Raw genomic sequence first — 26,000 nt, 5'->3', positions numbered from 1 at the left:
CAAAGGCACAGAGACCTAAAAGTCCGCAGATAGATAGTCTAATGCAGGGGTGTCAAACTAACTTTCACTGGGGGCCACATCAGCCTTGCGGTTGCCTTCAAAGTGCCGAATGTAGAGCTCCCTGCCCTTAGTTAAGGAGTAGTTACATTTATACAGTCCTAAAATTACTCTTGGCCCATTGAAGGCAACCATGAGGCTGATGTGGTCCCTGGTGAAAATGAGTTTGGGAATTTAAGTTTGTTAGCAGCTGTACTGTGAAGAGCTTTATCTAACACACTTTGGAGTTTGCACTGTGCACGTTGAGGTGTTACTAGTTAAATTAGGGATGTTGGCTTGAGGTTTATATGCAAGGCTCTGTCCTAGCAGTGTCCTTGAAACTCTGTATTTATGTATTTCTTTTCTCTCACTTGCAGGCTGCTATATGGCAAGCACTAAACCATTATGCTTATCGAGATGCAGTTTTCCTCGCAGAACGACTGTATGCAGAAGGTTTGTAACATTCATTTCTATAGTCATAAATAAAATATATGATCACCATCACTTTTTATGACTGTAACAAGATTCTGAGTATCACTTTTGTTTTTTCTTTGTGATTGACTTTAGTTCATAGGAACGTTTCCCTATATCTGTGTAGCTCCTTATATGCTACTTTTAGTAACTGTAGAGTTGCTTCAGGATTTACACTTTGGTTTACTTAATCTTCCCCAATCCTTAGGGTTTTTTTCCCCCAGGCTTTTTATTAGAATAGAGTCTGTATCCAGCTGTGAAGAGTGTGGACTAGTCTCTTCTGTACAAACCCTAAGTCTGTCGCTGATATATGCAGTTGTATACCTTAATGTCTGGGTATTACAGATTTCTCAGTACAGATTATCTATAAACTGAAGATAATAATTGCCTCATAAAACTGAAGAATTAAATGAGATGAAGTATTTAAAGCACGTGGCGCAGCCTTCAATACACATCTAATAATGTATGTTTTGTTTCTGTCAATTATCGTAATTCTCTTTCTAAGATGCTACTATAGATAATTATGTACACCTTTTTTTCTTTCAAGTCATTTCCTTGGATTATATACTCTAAAATGGAATTTACAAGTCAAAGGGTATGATCAGTTCTACACACAAAAAATTGCTTTTTGCCCAGCCGATAACCAAGCAGAAAGAGGTATAATAATCTGGGGTGTCACCAACAGTGTAAGACTTACTTCACAGACCTATCAGTGTCACATTTGACCATTTCAATGCGTTTTTGTTTACTTGACAATTATGAGGTATTTTGTCTTCCAGTTTTATAACTGAGGGAAGATGGGTATTTTCTCAAGCTTTTGTTTTAAATTTATTCTTATGGTATGAACTATATCTTTATTTATTACATAATTGCCCCAGATTGTTGCTTTTTAATCTTAACTCTATTTATTTTTATTATTCTGATATTTAACTTTTTTATGTCGTTGAACTCATCAGCTTTGTCATTTATACTTTCTCCTATTGCTTCAGTAGCTGGAAAATTGTCATCTTTCTATAATTATAATATATGATTCTTAATTGTTTAAAAATATTTTAAGAATTTATCATAGTATTACTTAATTTATCCAATATTATTTATAAGTGTTTTTCTGTAATCCGGTCCTTTTTTTTTTTTACTTTTATTTTTCAATTACAGCTTACATTCAATATTATTTTGCATTAGTTTCAGGTATACAGCATAGTGGTTAGATAATCACATAGTTTGTAGTGTTCCCCCTGATGTTTCCAGTACCCTTCTGACACCATACATAGTCTTTACAATATTATTGGTTATATACCCTGTGCTGTACTGTACATCCCATGACTATTTTGTAACTACCAATTTGTACATCTTAATCCCTTCACCTTTTCACTCACCCCCTCAACCCTGTCCTCTCAGGCAGCCATCAGTCTGTTCTCTATATCTTTGAGTCTGTTTTGGTTTTGTTTGTTCATTTATTTTGTTCTTTAGCTTTCACATATAAGTGAAATTATATGGTATTTGTCTGATTTATTTCATTTATCATAATACCCTCTAGATCCATCCATGCTGTTGCAAATGGTAAGACTCATTCTATTTATGGCTGAGTAGTATTCCGTTGTCTATATTTTCCACAACTTTTTTATCCACTCATCTACTGATGGACACTTGGATTGCTTCCATATCTTCGCTATTGTAAATAATGCTGCAGTGAGCGTAGGGGTGCATATTTTCTTTTGAAACTGTGTTGGGTTCCTTCAGAAGTGGAATCACTGGGTCATAAGGCAGTTCCACTTTTAATTTTTTGAGGAACCTTCATACTGTTTTCTGTAGTGACTGTACCAGTCTGCATTCCCACAAACAAAAGGTTCTCTTCTCTTCACCTCCTCGAGAACACTTGTTGATTTATTGATGATAGCCATTCTTACAGATGTGAGGTGATATCTCATTGTGGTTTTAATCTGCATTCTCTGATAATTAGTGATGTTGAGCATTCTTTCATATGTCTATTGACTGTCTGTATGTTCTCTTTGGAGAAGTGTCTATTCAGGTCCTTTGCTCACTTTTTAATTGGATTACTTGTTTTTTAATTTGGATTACTTGTATTTTGTATTACTTGTTATATGAGTTCTTTATAAATTTTCGGTATTAACCCCTTATCAGATGTACCATTGACAAGTATGTTCTCACATTCAGTGGGTTGTCTTTTTGTTTTGTCAGTGTCCTCTGCTGTGAAACACTTTTTAGTGAGATGTAGTCCCATTTGTTTATTATATTTTCTTTTGTTTCCCTTCCCAGAGGGGATATGTCAGAAAAAATATTGCCAAGAGAAATGTCACAGATTTTACTGTGAGAATTATGGTATTGAGTCTTACATTTAAGTCTTCGATCCATTTTTAGTTTATTCTTGTGTATAGTATAAGAAAGTGTTATGTGTTCCCCCTTTGTTCCCCCCACAGCCTCCAAAATACTGATCAAAGCAGCAAACAAAGGAACTGGCACATTTTTGAACATATAGCCTTCTGGGCTTTTTTGCCATTTCTTAGTGGGCACTCTGTCCTCTCCCAGCCCCTAACAATAAGTTGGATCACACAAAAGTTGGATCAGTGCTTTTAATGATGCAAGCAATAAACTAACCTGCTGTACTTTGTCATTCTGGCAAGTGGTTTCCTTTTTTGTGTGTGTACCTGTCCCAACACCGTTTATTACATGTTCCAGTTTTCCCAACACCATTTATTAAATAGACTGTTTTACTCCATCGTATGTTCTTGCTTCTTTTGTCATATATTAATTGAATCTGGCCTTTTTTCTTTTCTTTTTTTTAAAGATTTTATTTATTTTACTTTTAGACAGGGGGGAGGGAGGGAGAGAGGCAAAGAAACATTAATATGTTTTTGCTTCCAGTGCATCCCCCACTGGGGACCTGGCCTGCAACCCAGGCATGTACCCTGATTGGGAATCGAACCAGCCGCCCTTTGGTTCACGGGCTGGCGCTCAATCCACTGAGCCACATCAGTCAGGACGAATCTGGCTCTTTTTCAATGTATGAATTATTTCAGATTGTTTACGTGTAACGCTGAGTTTTCCTCTCTAATGGAATTTGATTTCTGCACTCTCAAAGATCTATTATAAAAATACTACACAAAAACAAGATGCTTTAAAGTTGTCTGTTTAAAGGGAGGGGTAGGTGTGTGGTTGTGTGCGCATGTGCGTGCATTTGCTTGCTTTTCTTAAGGATTCATAGATTGTCATTGTATTATTGCCTTGGTTCATTGTAGAAAGACAGTAATTAGGACTTGGGGAACTAAGTTTTCTATCAGTAAGGTATTTCTACTTAATTGAAATTTGGATTTCTAAATGATTGTTTTACATTAAATAACATGCCTGATTTTTTTTGTTGCTAAACTTGCTTATTGCCAGATAAACAGTGATTACCATTCAACCCACTGAATAATAGCCCTTTTTTTTTTCATATGTGTTCTTAGTACACTCAGAAGAAGCCTTGTTTTTATTGGCAACCTGTTATTACCGCTCAGGAAAGGCATATAAAGCATATAGACTCTTGAAAGGACACAGTTGTACTACACCGCAATGTAAATACCTGCTTGCAAAATGTTGCGTTGATCTCAGCAAGTAAGTTTTTAAATTTTTTTTCTTCTAGTTTTGTTCCTACATACATTGTAGAATTTTGCATAAAAATTTTTGATGGATTAAACTGTGATTGGCTTCCTTTCTCCCCTGTTTTTTGGTAGTAGAGGTTTGTAAGTAACTTTTGTAACTTGTAATTAATTACTATCATTTTCTAAAATCCTTGTGTTATTTCCTTTCCTTTGCTTTTATTGTTAGACCAATTGGAATAAAGCCTGAAACCTACCTACTACTTCATTTGCGATTAATGTTCCCCTGTGTCTAGGTAGTTGTATAATTACAGATTTGTCTTTTAAGATCATTTTCTTTGCAAACCATTACTCCTACCCCTTTGAAGGAATGGGGCAAATTCGGGAGACTGCTTCTTTTGCACATTACAGTTAAACCAAGTCAACTATCCCAGTTCTGAATCTGGAGTCAGCTAGAGGTATAGGTAGTTAGTTATGTTGTATTAAACTCTTTCTGTGCTGCAAGAGATGAACTAATGGCAAAAGTGACTAGAACAAGACAGGTAAGTATAAAAGCCTATGTGTATATTTAGTTTGTAGGTTTACAGGTTCCTTTTATTTGATGGCTTTTAGATTAAAGCTAGCTACAATGTGTATAACATTTCTGAGATACTTGTTACTGAATTATTTTTACTTCAAGGATTCTAATGTTAAGTTTTTAAAACCATATTTACCAGTTCCTTAAGCCAATTCTTATGTTAGACCTTCTTACCCCATTTACAAATCATTATAGTTTTTAAAAAAATTCCACTGACAATAAAAAACTTGAGATACTACCTTTCGTGTGTAAAGCTTACTTGGGAGTTTTGATGATTTGGAAAAAACTTTAAAATACAAATCATTATAAACTAATATGCTAAAAATATATACTGAAATTGAGCAAAAAATTTTTCCTTTGGTGAACATTTATGATTTTCTATATCAGGAAAACATAATTGACAAATAAAAAGAGATGAAGTGTCATTCAAGTTTCATTTATAAACCTAAAAACAACTGAGGCCATTAAGTATGCAATTTTTAATTAAAATATGTTAGTCTTATTTAATTTTCTTGTAAATGTCTTTTTCAAGGAATTATAGAACCAAGAATGTTCACCACGTTTGTTAATGAAACACCATTTATATTTTCCCCCCAGTGTAATGGTCTTTCATTTCTTTTGACATGAGTATTGTGTATGTTGTTCAGATAAGATTTATACATACAGAGACTAAATTTAACTGGTTATGTTTTTAAAGGGAAGACTGGGATTTTAAGATTATAAATTCCCAGTCTCCCACATAATTGTAAATACAAGTTTATTGGTATTCTAAAGGTACTAAGAACTTTTTGTTTTACCTATCTCTCTATCAAGAGGTACTTGGGTAATGAAGAATGTCTTTACACTCAGGGCCTTTTTACATTGACTTTTTAAATTTGTGATTTGTGTTTTGAAGGCTCGCAGAAGGGGAGCAGATCTTATCTGGTGGAGTGTTTAATAAACAGAAAAGCCATGATGACATTGTTGCTGAGTTTGGCGATTCCGCTTGCTTTACTCTTTCATTGTTGGGACATGTATATTGGTGAGTAAGAGTCATTCAAATTATCAGAAAATTGTTTCTAATACCAGAGTGTTTTGTGGTTTTAAAACCTCTGCTAATGTATGTTTATCAAATAGCACTTGGATGAGTAGTACAGTCTGCTAGTTCCATGACTTTTTTTAAACCTGAAAAGTATTAGAGATGCTGATCCCATGTTTTCTACTTTGCCTCAATGATAATAGCTGCATCAGCACTGTCTGACACTTGAATGCACAGATGGGTTTTTTACCCTGTTCAGGAGTATCTTAGGCAATCCACTGAGGAAAAAGAAGTTTTTTCTCTAGTATTAAGTATCAGTGATGCTCCTTAGAAAGAGGTTTGAAAGCAAGTTTTGGTAATAAAGTAAATACATTTATTTACATTCAGTCTTTTAAAAGCAAATGAGAGAAGGAATATGTATAAAGGACACATGGACAAAGCCAAAGGAGATAGGTTCGAGGGTGGGAGGTGGGGATGGGTGGGGCGAGGGGCTGAGGTGAGGTGAAAATGGAGACAACTGTACTTGAACAACAATAAAATTAAATAAATAAATAAATAAATGACCAAATTAACATTTTAAAAAAAAGCAAATGAGAGTAAATTCAATATTATCACTATAATATTTTTCTCACCTACTTTTATTCTGAAAAAGACCCTTTGAACTGGGCAACAGGAGAGATCTGTTGTGTGAGCCCACAGGAACCATTCAAGTGCCCGTGGGATGAAACGTCACCATTGCAGGTCACGGGAGAAATGGAAAGGATCGCTTGTCTAAAGAATAAGGATAGCCACGGGCCAGCGAACCAAAACATCGTGGTTCGATTCCCCGTCAGGGCACGTGTCTGGGGTTGCAGGCCAGTTCCCAGCAGGGGAAGCACCAGAAGCAACCATACATTGATGTTTTTCTCCTCTCCTTCCCTTCCCTTCTAAAGATAAATAAATAAAAAAATTAAAAAGAATTAGGATAGCATCTGTTTTAAGATAAATTGAGGCCAGTAGTAGTTTGAAAAACTACTGACTTAGTAGTTTTTCTTAGTGCTTAATACTAAAGTTTTTCTTTAGTACTCAGTTTTTCTTAGTTCTTAGTACTTAATACTAAAAACTACTAAATAAGTAGTTTTAGTAGTTAATAGTAGTTTTGTTAAACCTTGAAAATATCTTTTTGAACAGAATACATTATTCGAATTGGGGGCTTGTTTTCAGGTGATAACACTCGAGAGTAGGAATAAGCAAAGATCAAATACCAATATTTTCATTTATCTAAATAAAAGGAGTTATAGTCATTAATTTAGTTAATGCAGCTATGATTCTTCTTGTCATTTATTGAAGGAATGTTGAGATTCATCCCCCATTATGGCTAGACACAGTACTGGCACTGGTACTATAAAGATAAATAACTCACAGTACCTGCCCTTTGTAATAGAGGAAATAAGTGGTAAGCAAAAGTTCCTAAGTTTTTATCATCACAGTAAAAATGCTGTGATAAAATTTGAGCAGTATTTTATTTGAATGAGGGGATGCTCAGTTCTAGCTGGTTAAGAAGAGGGGTAAGACGGTGCCTAGGAAAGACTTGATAGAATACATTTTGTTTCTTTGAATTCTCAATAGCAGTAAAATGAGAAATTAGAAAATATGCAGAATACTCGAATGGACATTTCTCCATAGAGCATATGGATGGTAAATGAGCCCATGAAAAGATGTACCAAATCATTAGACATTAAGGAAAGGAAAGGAAAAACCACCATTAGTTGCTCTGGCTGGTGTGGCTCAGTTGGGTGGAGCATCATCCCATAAACCCAGTGGTCATGGATTCCGTTACTGGTTAGGCAGTATGCCGAGGGTGAGGGTGAGGTCCTGAGTAGGGTGTGAGAGGCAACCAGTTGAAGTTTTTCTCCCACATCAGTGTTTCTCTCTCTCTCCCTCCCTCCCTCTCTCCCTCTCTCCTCATTCCTCTCTCTTTAAAAATCAATAAGCATGTCCCTGGGTGAGGATTTAAAAAACAAAACAAAACATAAAATACCACTAGAAACCACTATACACATATTAGAATGGCAAAAATAAAAACTACTGACAATACTAAGTCCTGGTAAGAATGCAGAGCAGTGAGATTTCTCATACATTGTTGGTGGGAATATAAAATGATACTTGTACATGAATGTCCACAGCAGCTTTATCTGAAAAGCCTAGAAGTGAAATCAACCCAAGTTCAGTGGTGAATGGATAAACAATCTGCATTCATATGATGGACTATAGCTCAGCAATAAAGAGAAGCAAACTGATGCGTACCAAACTTGAATAGATTTCAAGTGTATCCTGGCAAGTGAAAAAAGCTAATTTCAAAAGTTTACATACTGTATGATTCCATTTATGTAAACAACATTATTGATACGAGAAAATTACTGTGCTAGAGAAAGCTCATCAGTTCTCAGAGGTTGGAGTTGGGGTGAAGGTGTGGCTATAAAGTAGCTGAAGAAGTTTCTTTGGGACATTGAAAGAGTTCTATATCGTGATTGTGGTGGTTATTATACAAATCTCCACATGTGACAAAACTTCATAAAACTGTACAAATGAATGCATGTAAAAAAACTGCTGAAATCCAAATGAAGCCTGTGGTTTATTTTCCAGTGTTGTACTATTGTCAGTTTCCATACTTTCATAATCGTACTACGGTTCTATCAGATGCTGTTATTGAGGGGAGCTGGCTGTAGAGTGCATGGGAACACTACTATTTTTGTAACTCTGTGCGAGTCAGATTATTTCAAAGTCACATTTGATAAAATGAAAGTGTTAAAGTTTCAAAATGCTATGTATGTATTACCAATTATTTTGAATGATGATTATTAAATGTTCTTGAAAGTATAGTTGAATCTGGTTCTAACCATGGAAAAAGAAGGGTTTTTCCCCCTTCTTCAGAGGAATAACAGTGGATTATTATTAATCATAATTCTTTTTAAAATTTATAATTAAGATTAAGAGGTTACATATCCAATGGGAAACAGCCCTGCTCCAAAAACTGACTTTTCATTTCCGCCATCATATGCCTGTCTTGTGACCACGATTGTACTCAGTAATCTAGATACTCACATTATAGTTTTGTAGCTGTGGCTTATCTTTTTTATTTCCAGTGTTTTGATAGATACTTTATTGGTCTTTTTGTCTACAGTAGCACATGAGACTTCTATGTTTAGGATGCAACTGATATTAAGTCAGGTTCCTAAGTTAACCTGTTTCTTCCCAATACCATCTATTCTAAATAATTATTTTTACCCCCGTAACTAGGGAAACTTTTTTCTGTGTTTTAATAAGAAGTCCATCTAAAGTTGGAACAGTCCAAGCAGTTTAATTTTCTTAAATCTTTTCCCCTTTATACCTCTGTATTGAATGAATAATTAGAGGTTTATCCCCCAGATTGGGTTACTACAGTTTCACACCTGGCTTCTTCCCAGTTAGTTCTTATATTATTTATACGTCTATCTGTACCTCTCTATGTGCATATCTAATCTCTTCTTTTAAATTTGTTTTAAAACTTATTCTCTGTTATGATCTATCTGTTAATGAGATCATGGCTTATAAAAGTCAGCCTTGCCAACAACTTATCAAAAGCTAAACATTTTTTTTCTGAAGTAAAAAGAAAATAAAAATTAAATGATATTAGAGAATAATTTTTATTATAAAGGATCACCTCTTACATTTCCAGAACATTTTTTCTTGAATAGATTATTCTATCTTTGCTTGAAATAATTTGTCCACCACTTTTCTGACCATTAAATAATTCATTTATCTACTCAATGCAACTTGTTAAATTATTAATAAAAGTGCCAATTTTATGTTACTGTATACAAGCAAAGCAAGGGGGCAAGGCTACTTGAAAACAGGAAAGAGATAATATAAAAATGAGAAAGATATGATTTGCTGTCTGCAGAAAGCTTATAAGCAATTGCTAGAGAACGCACATAAAAGATAAATAAATAGGCAAACCATAGTTATAAAAGAGATGATGAGGGGGCTATTAGTGTGAATTAGTTTAGCTGAGAAGTAGTAAGAACTTTTGTAAGCTTAGGATAGTCCTCAAACATTGAGATTTCTTTGTATGTTTCTTTTCCTAGCCTTACACTAACAGTTTCCAAGCCTTTATTTGCCACTTTCCACTCCTGTTACTTTGGGGGGAAAAGTTTCTCTAGAAAAGTTTCTTTTCTAAGAAAAGAAAATGTCTTTTCTTCATTTCTTATTAAATTAACCCTTAATCCATGGTAAGTGATTACATCATTATTGTGATGATTACTTTTCCTTTATCAATAATCTTAGGTATAGACTTTGATAAAACTCATTTACATTTTCTGAAAGTCTGCCACCTGCTCCGGCTTCACTCTTCGTCCATGTAGTTACTGAATCAAATTATGAAGGTATGGGACACTAGACATCCTTCAACTGGTGGTGCTTGTTTTTCTTTAGTACATCATTTATTCTAGTTTCTACTCTCTTGCAAAATTTGCAGTTCAGGCAAACAAATACCCAGTTCCCCAAGGAGTCTTCTTCACAGTTCCCTGAGTTCACTCTGACAGCACGTAAACAGATTATATGTTTTTGCTGATAGTTTCTTTTGAACGTTCTTTGGAAAATCTTGGTTAGATGTGCTCTAGCCCCTTATAGAGTTTTGGAAGGATTGCTGTATCTTAATTTTTTTCCGTTATATGTATAAGGAAGAATTTCCACCTCAGACCAAGTGGTTAGTATTTTTTTACCTGGAAGTCCCAATGAGTCTCACTAACCTTCAACTCCATCCTCCTTCCCATTTAAAAGCCAGGGAGGTAATGCTGGTCTAATAATTTTCAGATTTTTACAAGTATATGTGGTTTCATGGGTGTTATTTACATTCTAAGTATAAGCCTTTATACACCTGATTTAGAAAAATACGTTTTCCTGTCATTAAGAGCTACCACCTCTACTTAGAGAATCTGATCACTTAAATATACTATATTTAAAGCATGTAAATCACTTTCAAAATTACTACTAGGAACTAGGATATTATATTAAAAATTAAGAAAATGAGACTGAAACATTTGGATGTTTTATATATCTTCTTCAGTAATTCTAGTATCTGACAGTAAATTAAAAGCATTGTAATATTTAAGAAGGCAGTGATAGTTTATTTTGTTATCATTCCTTTCAATTCATGTTCTCTTTGCTTTAACTGACTTTTGACTTGAACTCCCCCAAACAATAGAGATTGGAGGATGGTAAGAAGAGGAAATTGGTGATTTAGGGAAGCATCCAGAAGAGTATTATTCTCAGACCTTTATATAAGATTTACCTAATTTCTGTAACAAATTTCTTTATAATGTTTTGGGTTTTGTAGCTTGTCTAATCTACTTGTTTGTCTTTACAGCAAAACAGATCGGCTTGCCAAAGGATCAGAATGTTACCAAAAGAGCCTTAGTTTAAATCCTTTCCTCTGGTCCCCTTTTGAATCATTATGTGAAATAGGTAGGTTTATAGAGTGGTTAAGGTGGGGGAGTCCCCCAATTCCTCTTCTTTATTTTTTCCCCTACTTAATTTTGGAATGTGATAAAAATTACCCAGAAAAAATATTTTTCAAAGCCTAAGGTCTGTTAAAATTGAGAACAAGAAATAAGATAGAATCATATGCTTAAGGAGTAATGTAGCCTTTCTTGTGTCCTCTAGCATGAATTGTATTAGGAGTATAGCACTAGCCAAAACAACTTTCTGGTAAGAAAAGAAATGAATAGAATGCCCAAAGCAGAAACTGTTATATAAATAAGACCTGGAAAATATGGGGAGAGAGTGTCTCAGTATATATATGCTCTAGGGTGCATAAAGAATCAACACTGTATACATGGAAGTGCTTAAAACTTTATTGTAATATCTACTGGGTTTCAACTCTACCCTCCTCAATTCTTACCTTGAGCGAAATGAGATCTAGATTTTTGCTTTCTGCTTTAAAACAACTGCAGGAATTGGCATTCTGTGATTTATTTAAAATCAATGTCATTGCTGTTTAGTTTTTTTTCTAAATTTACAGCTTTATCTTAGGGATGAACTTTTGTAATAAATTGATGGATGGGCTTTTGGGAGGTAAATTTGATTAGCTGAAACAGACAGGAAAACTTTAAAACTCTGGGAAAGTGCTATTCTCAGTGACTTGTGCATACCTGAAAAAAAAATTAACCCTCATTTCTTCAGAGGCAAAACTTTTCTTTTTTTTCTCCCTTCACAGGTGAAAAGCCAGATCCTGACCAAACATTTAAATTAACCTCTTTACAGAACTTTAGCAGCTGTCTGCCCAATTCTTGCACAACAGTAGTATCTAATCATAATTTATCTCACAGACAGCCTGAGACGGTTCTTACGGAAACACCCCAGGACACAATTGTAAGTGTATTATAATCTAGTGTTCAAAATATTATGAAAGTAAAAAGTAATGATCTGAACTAAATGATATATTGTAAATGACATGGTAGAAATTTTCTATTTCAGGAATTAAACAGGCTGAATTTAGAATCATCCAATTCAAAGTATTCCTTGAATACAGATTCCTCAGTGTCTTATATTGATTCAGCTGTAATTTCACCAGATACTGTCCCTCTTGGAACAGGAACTTCCATATTATCTAAACAGGTTCAAAATAAACCAAAAACTGGTCGAAGCTTACTAGGAGGACCAGCTGCTCTTAGTCCATTAACCCCCAGGTAAGACAAAGAAAAGATAGTTCAAAATGTGCTATAATAAATGATATTTTAATAATTTATAATATTAGTAATATAAATTCATATGAACAACAACCTCTAAATCATTATGGAAATAGAGGTATTTAATAAGTCAATAATGAATCTATTCTGTTTTCAGATATTGCAGTAAAACATAACTGTGATAAACATTTGATATTAAAATATTAGAGAAAATTTAAAACTCTTAAATATGCCTTACTGAGCTAGTATATGCATTAAGAGATACTGTCTTTATAGCTGTGTGTCAGTGAATAGTAATGAGCCTTTTGAAATGTTGGAATGTTAGTGATATAATCAGACAGTGGTTATTGTTCAAGTGCTGTTTTCCAAAACACGGAGGAAGGAATGACACCTGTGAATAGGAATATTTTGTCAAAATTATTAGAAGTACATGTATGTATAAATACAGGAACTCAGCCCAGAGGATATGTATCTAAAAGTATCAAAATAAAAGATTATATGGTAGAACAGACTATGAATTGGGTCCCAGGGTCAGGGAGCTACTAAAATAGCATTGCCATAAGATGACAATAACTCATTGAGTCCATAAATGATTCATGAATGGATTCAGTGGCCTCCAGAGACCTTTTCTCCATAATATTGTCTAAATCCCATAAATTCCAATAACTTGAAGCAATTTGATCATTTGGAACTTAGCTTTTACTATTTCTAGTAAATCTCTTGAGTTCAGTAGTTGCTGCTCAATTTAGTCTTGTCTGATTGCTTTTTAAAATTGTAGTTATGGCGGGTGGGATAGTCTACATTCACAGCTTCTTTTAATCTGCCCCTTAGATCCTCACTGCCCCCAAGACTGATTTGCCATTCTCTTCCTTTTAGACCTTCTAATTTAAGTATACTGCTGCTTTATATATGCCTTGATGACTTTTTGACACCTTGATTTCAACCTCTTCTCAGTTTTGGGATTTTGCCATTAGAAACCCCAAGTCCTGGAGATGGATCCTATTTACAAAACTACACTAATACATCTTCTGTAATTGACGTGCCACCCACCGGAGCCCCTTCAAAAAAGGTATTTTGCGTGTAAAATATACTTTTGGTACTGATGAGAGAAATCCATTTAGAATTCCAATCTGTTAAAAGCAAGTTCATAGAGACTCTAACTTCATATAATTGCTGTTGCCTTTGAGTTGTCGATCCAAGTGTAAAAGTGTAGGTCATCGCTGTCCTAGCCTCCTGGTGGTAGTCGGAGACTCAGAGTTGGGTGCCCTTTTGCCACATTAGATTATAAGTCACAAGTATAGTGTATTTCAGCATAGAGCTAAATAAACACATGCAGATTTTTATGTTTAATTTTCTGGTTTTTTAAAATGAAATTAAGATGGTTCTGTCACTTCTAATATAAATAATAACTTTTATCTGCCGTAGGTTTTACTTGTCCCTGCCACTGTTTATTTTTTAATTATACTAATGTTAAAATGAAAAACAGACTGACTTACGTAAAGCCAGCTGTTTCTAATAATAAATTTCTTACAGTGGATTCTCATAGATGTGTAGTAAATGTGTAATAAAATGAAAAATGTTTGATAGTATTTTTTAGTAAATACTGGAACACATTTTGAGACTCTCTTTGTAATATTCTTTTATAAAGGTCTGTGGCAATAGAGGCCAAAGTGCCATTTGTATAAAAGGTGTCTGTGGTGCAGGGTATCTTTTATGAGAATTAAATTAGGTGTTACATGTAAAATGCCTATTGCCATGCTTAGGGGATGTTTAAGGAATGGAAGCTAAATAAGTAATACTAGTACATGAGTGACCAGCATGGCTAGCCCCTTTACCCTTCTAGAGACATGTTTCTTTTTGTTTCTGCTCTGTTACTCCTGAACTTAGAGTCTAAAGAATTTTCTTCTACTTTAGCTCCAAGAGTGGTGAAAGGAAACTGCAAAGTAGTTAAAGTGTGGATTATTTTAAATGTGATTTCTGAAAGTTGGCAACTACCTGGTATTGTATTAGTATGAAAGTGAAATATAATTGTGGAAATTAGTTTATTACATTAATGAGAAGGCATACTAACATAGTAGTTAGCACACCAGGTGAAATAGGCCAAAGCCAGGCAAGCCATTGCAATCAGGACAAGTTTAGCTGTGAAAGATACGTGATTTCAGTGCCCAAATAATAAAAGCCACTTATTGTTGACTCCCGGCCAAGATGGAGGCGTAGGTGGAAACACTGTGCCTCCTCACACAACCAAGTTTAAAGACAACAAAGTTTTAGTAACAAAAATGCAACCAAAACACAGAAAATTGAACTATATGATAGTCCGACGACAACAACAAACTGTTCAGCCAGACTGATAAACCAGGTGAAGGAGCGAGGAATGAGACAGACAGTGCAGGCCCCAGCGGCAGGAAGCAGCAGAGGGGACTGCTGTTGCCCCTCTTTGACCCCACCCTCACAACCCATCCACTGGGTTGCCCGCCCTGGTGAAAACCTGGGACTCTGCCCCTCATACATAACAGGCGCGAACAGACCAAAATATTATGGCTCAAGAAGAACTCAAAGCCCCAGAGCCGAAAGCCCCAAAGCCTATAACTAAGCGACCAAGAAATAGCCAGCCTATCAGATGCACAGTTCAAAACACTGGTGATCAGGAATGCTCATGGAACTGGTTGGTTTTAGTCACAAATTAGAGGGACAAATGAAGGCTAAACTATGTGAAATGAAAGAAAATGCACAGGAAACCAATAGTGGTGGGAAGGAAACTGGGACTCAAATCAAGGGAGTGGACCAGAAGGAAGAAAAAAATGACCAAACAGAAAAAGATGAAGAAACAAGAATTCAAAAAAATGAAGAGAGGCTTAGGAACCTTCAGGACATTTTTAAACATTCCAACATCCGAATTATAGGGGTACCAGAAGGGGAAGAGGAAGAGCGACAAGTGGAAAACTTATTTGAACAAATAATAAAGGAGAACTTCCCCAATCTGGCAAAAAAAATAGACTTCCAGGAAGTCCAGGAAGCTCAGAGATTCCCAAAGAACTTGGACCCAAGAAGAAACACACCAAGGCACATCATAATTACATTAGCCAAGATTAAAATGAGGAGAGAATCCTAGAAGCAGCAAGAGATAAGGGGACAGTCACCTACAAAGGGGCTCCCATCAGACTGTCAGCTGATTTCTCAAAAGAGACCTTACAGGCAAGGAGGGGCTGGAAAGAAGTATTCCAGGTCATGAAATCCAAAGACCTACATCCAAGATTGCTCTATCCAGCAAAGCTTTCATTTAGAATGAAAGGGAGGATAAAGTGCTTCTCAGATAAGATCAAATTCAAGGAGTTCATCATCATCAAGCCCTTATTATATGAAATGTTAAAGGGACTTACCTAAGAAAAAGAAGATAAAAAATATGAACAATGAAAAGACAGCAAACTCACAGTTATTAGCAACCACACCTAAAACAAAAGCAAACTAAGAGGACAGCTAGATCAGGAGCAGAACCATAGAAATGAAGATCACATGGAGGGTTAGCAACAGGGGAGTGGGAGAAGGAGAAGGGGGGAGAAGGTACAGAGAATAAGTAGCATAGACGGTAGGTAGAAAATAGATAGAGGGAGGACAAGAATAGTACGGGAAATACAGAATCTGAAGAACTCGAGACACGCGGACATAAACTAAAGGGGGGAATGGTGGGGGAGGGGTGTGCAGTGTAGCTGAGAACCACAGATTGAGTACACTAAAAAGAAATATTAGTTCTAAGAGCAGTATCCGTAGAATTTGGAAAATAATTGGATAATTTCTTTTTTAATCTATTCCTATAACTACTATAGGTTTTCCCCACTATCTAACACTAGAGCATTCATGAAACCTTTTGTGAATCTAAACTGGTTAAAGCAAAGAAGTAGTTACCATTAATTTATATGGAAAAATTTTGAGCATTCCCCAAATTCAGCACACAGATACATCTTTATTTCATTTACCCAACTGAAATGCTTCATACTTCTAGTTTTTTGATAAGCATAACATCCTTACAAGTTCTCTTAAGCTCTTCTGATACTTTAGGACATATCTTGTTAAAGAGTGCAAAAAAATAAGTCAAAATAAAATGCAGATGCTCACAGACAGTTCCATGCTCTGGCACTTGATGCTGAGATGCTGAGTGTAGTTCTCAGGGAAGGAGCTGACTGGTTCCCCTCTCACTGCTGGGGACTCTTGGAGCCTCTAACAGCTTGCTGCAAAGCCAATGCTGAACACTATTTTTGCTTTTCACCTTGTTTCATAAAAGTAAAAATCACCAACTTCCAAGAAACAAGCGATACCTGTATAGAACTGTTTTTAATAAATGCCAAAGAAGGGAGATAGAATCTTATTCTATATTCTTTTTTGTTGTCGTTTGAGATTTTATTTATTTATTTTTAGAGAAAGGGGAAGGGAGGGAGAAAGAGAAAGAGAGAAACATCAGTGTGTGGTTGCCTCACATGCCCCCTACTGGAGACCTGGCCTGCAACCCAAGTGTGAGCCCTGACTGGGAAGCAAACCAGAGACCCATTGGTTCAGAGGCCGGTGTTCAGTCCACTGAGCCACACCAGCCAGGGCTATATTCTTTTTTATGTGTACTAACTCAGAGCATAAATCTTGAGAATAGTAGTCTTAAAAATCTTTTAGCACTTAGCCCCAACTGGAAAAGATGTGTAATAAATGGCCTCCAGGATTTTTGAGCCTGCTCTTGGAAATGAAAGTGAAAGATGACAAAACAGTATGAAAAAATACCGGGGTTAAAAAGTGGCAATAGCCTGATGTTCATTGTAATAAGACATTAGTAATGACAAATAATGACATTAATAGTTTGTGTTTTCAGATGACAGTAATATATTATGAAATCTTGCATTGGGAGAATGGAAATGGGAGCATCATATGTCTTTTATTATTTACAATGCAATTTATAATTCACAAACCTTAGACTTTTTGTGTTTTACAGTCTGTTGCCAGAATCGGCCAAACTGGAACGAAGTCTGTCTTCTCCCAGAGTGGAAATAGTCGAGAGGTAACTCCAGTTCTCGTTGCACAAACGCAAAGTTCTGGCCCACAAACAAGGTATTTATTATGGTGTCATGTGACATTGTTCAGCTCTTCTTGCTATGCTTCAATATAGGCAGGTTTTGACTCTCCCAAGAATTCTACAATGACTTTTATAAATTTTGAATATATCACATTTGAAATTTCTAACTTACTGAAAAGACTAGTATAATTTTTAATTGAGTATTATAATGCAAGTCAAGAATTAGCTATAAGCTAAAATTAAAGTGTTGACAGGACCGTACACCCTCTGCCTGAAGCATCTAGAGGAGAATTCTTCCTTTTCTCTTTCAGTTTCCTGCAGCCCCAGGCATTCCTTCCTTTTTGGAGCTCTGTCTCCACTGGGCTCCACAAGGCCATCTTCCCTGTGTGTCTCCTTATCCAAATTTCCCTTTTCATGTAAAGGAAATCAGTGATATGGACCTAATGGCCTCATCATAACATGGCTATAACTACAAATACCCTGTTTTTAAATAAAGTCACATTCAAGGTACTGGGGGCTAGGGGTTCAGCATATCTTTTTAGGAGATACAATTCAACCTGTAGCATTGCTTTATTAACAGTTCCTCTTTATTTTGTCTTTTAAGTGGTTGAATTTTATAGTGTACATTTTATAGTGTACATTAAGTGGTTGGATTTTATAGTGTACATTTTAACTTATAAAAGTCTACTTTTAAGTAATAATATATACCATGCCACATATAATAAAACCTTATTACAGTATATTTTCATGCTCTTCTCCTAGTCTTTATGCTAGTGTTTTCATATAGTTTTACTTACATGTATGTTACAAACCCCGTAGTGCATCGTTACAGTTTCTGCCTTAGTTCTTCTATAGAAATTTTGTAAAGTAATACAAAGAAGTCTATTTTATATTTACTCACATATTTACAATTTCTGGTACATTTTGTTTCTTTTCTTTTTTAGATTTTATTTATATATTTCACAGAAACAAAGGGAGGGAGGAAGAGAAAGAGAAACATCACTGTGGGTTTGCTTCTAGCACAGCCCCCCACTGGGGACCCAGCCCCACAACCCAGGCATGTGCCCTAGACTGGGAATTGAACCAGTGACCCTATGGTTCTTAGGCTGGCACTCAATCCACTGAGCCATACCAGCCAGGGCTGGTGCTCTTTATTTCTTTCTACAGATCTAAATTTCAATTTGGTATCCTTTTCCTTCATTCTAAAGGAATTCTTTTAACATTTCATATGGTTCAGGTCTGTAGATCATTAATTTTTTTCAGCTGTTATATGTCAAGAAAATTTTGATTTCACCATTGTCTTTGCGTTTGAAAGAAATGTTCACTGGATATAGAATTCTAGTAAAGTTTTTTATCTATTTAAAGACGTTGCTGGACCATCTTTTAGCTTGCATTGTTTCTGACAGGAAGTCTGTCATTTTTATTTCTGTTTCTCTATATGTAATGTGTCTTTTTTCTCTGACTGTTAAAAGATTTCCTCTTTATCACTGATTTTAAGCCATTTGATTATGATGTGCTCTAGTGTAGTTTTTTTTCTTTCTTTGCCTTCGGATTCATTGAACTTCTTGGATCTGTGAGGGTTCCTGCTGCCCCCTTAAGTTTAATGATTTGGTAAAGAACTCACAAAATCTAGGAAAGTGTTCTACTTAAAGTTTTATTATAAAGGATACAAAGCACGATCAGACAAATAAGGCCACAGGACATGGTCTGGAAGGCTCCCGAACCCAGAATTTCTTTGTTCACTCCTGTGGAATCAAGATGTGTCACCCTTTAGGTACATCAATTTGTTCACCAGCCAGGAAGCTCAACTAGGCTTCAATGTTGAGAGTTTTTACTGGGGTTTTATTGTGTAGGCATGATGATGCATCATTGGCTATGTGACTGAACTCAATCTCCACCACCCTGCCCTTCAGAAGGAGGTCAGGCTGATATCACCAAGCCTCAGCCACAACCCTCTCTAATCACTTGGTTGATCTTACCAGTATGGCTAGCCCCTCATCCTGCAACTATATGGAAGTCCACCATGAGTCATGAACTCAGGTGTAAAGTTCCTGGGTCCCAGGGGCCCACCACAAATAATTAAGACATTCCTATCACTTGGAAAATTCTGAGGGTTTAGAAGCTTCCTCCCAAGAACTCAAGACAAAGACCAAAGTCTTTTTTATACAACACTCAAACACCTGCACTGGTCTGTTTTACTGAAGACTCAAGGGAACCCTTCTGCAGGTTTTTGGAACTCCTCCCCTCTTTGTAGCTGTTTCCTTTCCAGTACTCTGACCTACACATTCTAGCTGCCTTGGCTCCCCTGAATTCTCAACGTTTTCAGACTGAGCTCTGTTCGTGTTTCCCTTCCCTGCACTGCATCCTCAGAACTCTCCTCAGGCGGGTGCTGCCCGCTGTCCAGTGTCTGAAAAACATTGTGTGCTTCCCCTCAGTATTGCTGTGAACCTCAAACTGCTCTTCAAAATAAATTACCGTATTTTGCTGTGTATAATGTGTACTTTTTTGCCCAAATTTTTGAGGGAAAAATACACATTATACATGGGTAGTACTAATTCTGTATCTATAGAAATATTTTTGATTCTTTTATTTATGCTTATGCACTAAACCTGTAACTCCTAAAAGCAATAATGATATCTATATGCAAAATAGTACCCTGGAATACAATAAAAAATTGGTTTTGTTTTTAAATATAAATAATTGAGTTAAGAATTAAAATGAAACTTCCGAAATTTTGGGCCAAAAACGTGGGTTCATATTATACATGGCAAAATACAGTAACTAAAAAGTTTATTCAGCCCTGGCTAGTGTGGCTCAGTGGATTGAGCACTGGACTGTGAAGCAAAGGGTCTCTGGTTCAATTCCCAGTCAGGGCACATGCCTGGGTCGAAAGCCCGGTCCCTGGTAGGGGGTGCATGAAAGGCAATCATACATTAATGTTTCTCTCCCTTTCTTTCTCTCTCCCTTCCCCTCACTCTAAAATAAATGAATAAAATCTTTTAAAAATTTTAAAGTTTATTTAAAAAAATAATTGGTCAACCCAAATGACCTCACTTGCTGAAATCCTTACATTGAGATTGTCTTTTGAAAGTATTAAGGACAGCCAGGGTATTCTTTATTCACTGGTCAAACACCTCTTTTCAAAAGCCTCTTTTACCCAAACTCAGGTAATTAGTAGTATTTCCCATAAACTATATACATTGTAACAGTTTACTCTATAGATTTATCTTCTCTCCGATAATTTTAGATTTTAAGTTTGCTTGCTTTCTAAGAATGAAACTCATCATGTAGAGTTTGCCTTTAAAGTAAAAATGTATCCACATAATTATTAGATTTCTTTTGCTGTGTAAACCTTGATGTGGTGTTTGAATTTACAGGAAAAGAACTTCTCAAATATCAGTTTTTCTGGTAGTATTTGTTGGCAAATCCCTACTATCCATGTCCAACTGTCTTTTCCTTTTTCTCAAATTTGCTGTAGTTGCAAATGAGAGCTAGAGAGAATTGGTTTATAGATGTGTGTACCATTTATTAACCCAGAATTTCTATGAGTTAAATTCAATAATAAGCAATTTTAGTTAGAGTGAAGTCCTGTGGTATATTCATTAATTTATGATAACACAAATAGTATTTAAGTCTGAGTTTTCATAGAGGGATGAGAAAAGGACTGACTAAAGTCATCAACTTTAGAGTACAAACATGTTGGATACTTTTTGTATTTATTTTTATTTTTGTTGATTTGAGAGAGAAAAATAGAGATATCGATTTATTATTCCACTTATTGATGCATTCATTGGTTGCTTCTTGTATGTGCCCTGACTGGGGATCAAACCCACAATGTTGAAGTATTGGGACAATTCTCTAACTAACTAAGCTACCCAGCCAGAGCCTTTAAAAAAATTTTTTTTAAATATACTTGAATTGAAGCAATAATTGTGGTCATAAATTGAGTTTTTAAAAAATACCTACTTTTATAATTTTTGTAGTACAACACCTCAGGTCCTGAGCCCCACCATCACGTCTCCCCCCAATGCACTGCCCCGGAGAAGTTCACGCCTCTTCACTAGTGACAGTTCTACGACTAAGGTAATGCTTCCCCCGAAAATGCCTGTTCATCTGACTCAACCTCTGATAAATAAATAAAGTGGCTATTTTTAAATACTTTAGTATTTTTTAAAAAATTGCATTTGTAAATCATCTTGGTCCTTTAATAAATATTTTATAACATTGTTGAGATGAAAAGATTGTGGCAGAGAACAGATCAGTGGTTATTGGGAGTTCAGACAGGGGTGGGTAGTGGGGAGTGGTGGTGGCTATTAAAGCAGAGCTCAGGGGGATTTCTTTGTGCTCTAGTACAATAGTTCTGATTATTTAGGCAGTTGGTTACACAAATCCAAACATGTGAAAAAATTCATAGAACTATGCACACCCCAGAAAAAAAATAGATGCATATAAAAAACTGATGAAATCCAAATAAGATCGATAGTTTAGTTGAGATGTTATACCAACTCTAGTTTCCTGCATCTGATGGTATACTATGGTTATCAGGTGTTATCATCAGTGAAAACTGGGGGGAGAGTAAATGGAAACTTTCTGTTTTCTTTGCACAATTCGAGGGTCCCATTATGTCTGATAAATTTTCTTGGTCTGTTGACAAATATTATGAGCAATCTTTAATTTTGACTATATGCAGATCAGCTGTTCTGCGGTGCTCTGATACAATTAAGTAGTATTGCATCTACTTATTTTCTTATTTTTAAATAATAAATGAAAATGATATACTTTCAGAAAAGAATAATATTTAATGTTAATTCACCTCAAACACTAGTTTATACAAATTATGTTCAGAATTATTTAAAATTAAATGACTTTGAAGACTTTAGTCTTTATAAAATTTCTTCTGAGAAAAATATATATCAGTCAAGATTGTACACTGGTCAAAGTACACTAAATTGTGCACTATTTATATCTAATATTTGAGGAAGAGCTGGGGAATGTCTAAAGTATAAGATTGTAATAAGCATGGGGCTTTTCTCCTTTTTACAGGAGAACAGTAAAAAATTAAAAATGAAGTTTCCACCTAAAATCCCAAACAGAAAAACAAAAAGTAAAACTAATAAAGGAGGAATATCTCAACCTAACATAAACGATAGCCTGGAAATTACAAAATTGGACTCTTCCATCATTTCAGAGGGGAAAATCTCCACAATAACACCTCAGATCCAGGCATTTAATCTACAGAAAGCAGCAGCAGGTCTGTTTTAATTGCTAAATATTTTCTTTGTATTTTATTCCATTTTCTTTAGTAAGTTCTTTTTATGTTCTTTTCAAGTGTCTCATTTTTTTTTTAGATAGATGTTGGAATTTTTGGTGAATTATTTTGTAATTAGCCTTTCTAGAAAACCAAACTGTTTTATTATCTTTTCTCCTTTGTTTACTACATCGTTTTCTCCTAGAAGGTTTGATGAGCCTTCTTCGTGAAATGGGGAAAGGTTACCTAGCTTTGTGTTCATACAACTGCAAAGAAGCTATCAATATCTTCAGCCACCTCCCTTCTCACCACTACAACACTGGTTGGGTACTGTGCCAGATTGGAAGGGCCTACTTTGAACTTTCAGAGTATATGCAAGTAAGTATGAAACACAGTGATATATGCCTTTTACACATAACTGAAATTTAATTAAAATGCCTATGCTTGACAAGACTAGATCTAAAAGGTCGATATTTATTATGTCATGTCTTTATATTTACTCTCTTGGTATTATAATTTATAAGTACAGTTTTTTCTTGTGTTAGGGGACGAGTGATTTAAATTCTTCAGGATTACTTGAGATAGATTTGTAGAGAATCCAAGTAAGTCATCCATACATTGTTATGTGGAACGCTTGCACTCAGTTGGATCTGAAAATATGTATTTACCATTAAATAGATATTTCTAGTCAAAATTCCTTCTACTATATTTAGAGTTCTTACTGGGATGAATACTTGGCATTTAATACATTTTATAAATTTGAGGGATGCTATGAAGAAAACTGCATGTAATCAAGGACAGAGTGTCCTTATCAGAAGGCTTTTGTCCTTTTAACTTTAACTGAATTTATTGTTTAAGTTACTTATTTATACCAGAAAAGGAAGGGATGATTAACCTAAAGCCAAAGAAAATTCTAATTTCTTTTTTTTAATATTTTACTTATTTATTTTTAGAGAGAGGGGAATAGAAGGTGAAAGAGAGGAAGAGAAACATTAATATGTGGTTGCCTCTCGCACACCCCCTACAGGGGACCTGGCCTGCAACCCAGGCAAGTACCCTGACTGGGAATCAGTCAGGGCTGATTCACTTTGCATCTGGTGCTTAATCCACTGAGCCACACCAGCCAGGGCAGAAAACTCTAATTTTCAATTTAAATATTCTCCCTACTTTTTCTAAAGCAGTTTTTCTCTTTGCCCCCTCTAAATTAAAAAACAAACTTTAGAAGCCCATATACTCATACAATTTCTCTAATATAAATTACTTAAGATTAATAATGTTACTTTCCTGCCTTATTTGCTTTTAGTTCATTTACTCAGAATATATTTGAGTGCATGTTATGTCCTATATCTCTTCTGGACTCTAATATACAACTAGACAGATTAATTTCTTGCCTTCATAGAGTTTAAATTCTTATTCCAATAAAAGAGACAGATTGTGAGCCAATAAATGTGAGAAGACAGATAGCAGTAAGTTGTATGAAGGAAAAATTAAGCATAAGGAAATTAAGCATGATAAGGGGGACAGTGAAGTGTGGTGCTGTTTTTTTAAAGGGTGCTCGGAGAAAGAAGGTTACTCCTCCCTTTATCAGTCATGTGAAGATCTAGGGATGGAGTGTTCTTTCAGGTAGAGAGTGAATGCAGAAGGTTCTTGTTTGTGCAATTTTGTGAAGTAAAGGAAAAAGAGTTGTAAGCAGCCTTATTCAATACGCGAAGACCCATGTTTGATTACAGTCCTTTCCTGGTACACAGGCAAAGACTGCTTTGCAAGCCCTTTTTAAAATTATTTCTAATATATTGTTTCATAAGTACTTTAAAATACATGAATTTTATTGCTTCCCCTAATTATAGAGCAGATGTAGACCAAGATATTTAACTGAAGAAAGCCTTTGTTTCAACTTAATTTTGTTTTTTTTCCTTGTCCATGCCACAGTCACTTTTCAGAAACAGCAATAGATTCTGAAAAATTTGAAAACAAGCATGTTCAAAACCAGTATTTGGCTCGTGACTAGGTCTGTTTTCTTGTAACCAATACCTACTTGAAAAAAAATGCCTATTTGAAAAACTTATCTGTATTACTTTTAAGGGATTTCAGGGAAGTTACAAGTTATCAAGCTATCTTAAATAGTATATGACCATTTCTTAGAATTAAATTTCTGGTTTTATAACTATTATTTTCTAATTTTCTGTCATCTTCATTTCATTAAGAACCAGATATTCCTTAGTTCTGAATTAAACTTAACTTTCAGAATTTTGAACTTACTTGAATTGATAAATGAGGAAACTAATTGGTTTTATGTAACCCAAGGTTCCAGCTTCAGGGAGAGAGAAGTGTAGGTCTGAGAGCTGTGAGTGTGGTGAGAAGAGACCCTAGGCCAGTGAGTGCTGCAGAGGGAAAGGGCTGCTGGACAGGGACGGTTCCTGACAGGTGCGACATGGGTGGGCGTATTCAGTGCTTAACATGCCTGAACCTGTACTTCCTCTAAAGTTTTCAACTCAACCTCTTCATAAAAGTCAGTACAAGAATAAGTTTTGTGTTACAGGAGTCATTCTTCTCTCACCTTTCCTAAGGGAGTTATCCTATAAAGCTATCATTAAAACTTTGAAATGTGTTTTTTGAGAATAAAATAATTGACTTGTCCTTTTGAAATTGCAACTTTAAATAGCTCTCTCCTTCTTGTGTCTGTAAACTTAAATTTTCTTTTCAAAATTCATGTTTCTACTATGACTTATGTACAGAAACTAAGTTAAGTGTGGATATGATTAACATTTGACCTGCCATGCTAGGTTGCTCAGTTTGGCCTTGCGTTATTACTAAGTCACATAAACATCGTAAAACAAGAGAGCATTTAGGTCCTGCAAGAAGAGTGCCCAGTGCTCTCCCTACATATATGTAAATCGTGTCAACTTGTTTTTCCCTTACTAGTTTTTGTATTTCAGGCTGAAAGAATATTCTCAGAGGTTAGAAGAATTGAGAATTACAGAGTTGAAGGCATGGAGATATATTCTACAACACTTTGGCATCTTCAAAAGGATGTTGCTCTTTCAGTTCTTTCAAAAGACTTAACAGACATGGATAAAAATTCACCGGAGGTGTGTTAACTGAAATGCTGGCTTCTGTAGCTATTTTTTTTATCACCCTTACCAAATTGAGATGAACCAAATAAATTCAAATGCCATTTAATATAACCCATACCCCTCTCTATAAGAAGGACTCAGAGGAAGAAGACCCCTAAAATACATGTTGCAGATTCCGAAATAGAATAATCACAAAGCAGATATTTCATTCAGGATTAAT

The 26,000-nt window shown here is 35.4% G+C and overlaps 1 protein-coding gene across 9 annotated transcripts in view; it reads left to right on the top strand.

The window, feature by feature from the left end:
- The window catches only part of CDC27 (cell division cycle 27), a 56,199-nt gene that overhangs the window by 12,189 nt on the left and 18,010 nt on the right, over positions 1 to 26,000 (top strand). For 2 of the 9 annotated variants that reach the window (XM_037163663.2, XM_037163668.2), the window contains exons 2-13: positions 414 to 489; positions 3,972 to 4,119; positions 5,576 to 5,701; positions 11,085 to 11,182; positions 11,934 to 12,088; positions 12,194 to 12,405; positions 13,360 to 13,474; positions 17,378 to 17,493; positions 21,442 to 21,541; positions 22,502 to 22,709; positions 22,915 to 23,084; positions 25,643 to 25,795. In XM_037163663.2, coding sequence (XP_037019558.2) covers positions 414 to 489; positions 3,972 to 4,119; positions 5,576 to 5,701; positions 11,085 to 11,182; positions 11,934 to 12,088; positions 12,194 to 12,405; positions 13,360 to 13,474; positions 17,378 to 17,493; positions 21,442 to 21,541; positions 22,502 to 22,709; positions 22,915 to 23,084; positions 25,643 to 25,795 — 1,677 coding nt within the window. Of the gene's footprint in view, positions 1 to 413; positions 490 to 3,971; positions 4,120 to 5,575; positions 5,702 to 11,084; positions 11,183 to 11,933; positions 12,089 to 12,193; positions 12,406 to 13,359; positions 13,475 to 17,359; positions 17,494 to 21,441; positions 21,542 to 22,501; positions 22,710 to 22,911; positions 23,085 to 25,642; positions 25,796 to 26,000 lie in introns of those variants that run through there. The other 7 variants (XM_037163662.2, XM_037163666.2, XM_037163660.2 and 4 more) reach the window with 5 other exon arrangements.

Source organism: Artibeus jamaicensis, unplaced genomic scaffold, assembly GCF_021234435.1.
Source record: "Artibeus jamaicensis isolate MK-2021 breed Jamaican fruit bat unplaced genomic scaffold, CSHL_Jam_final contig_1998, whole genome shotgun sequence".
Taxonomy (NCBI): domain Eukaryota; kingdom Metazoa; phylum Chordata; class Mammalia; order Chiroptera; family Phyllostomidae; genus Artibeus; species Artibeus jamaicensis.
This window is presented reverse-complemented; position numbering and strand designations above follow the sequence as displayed.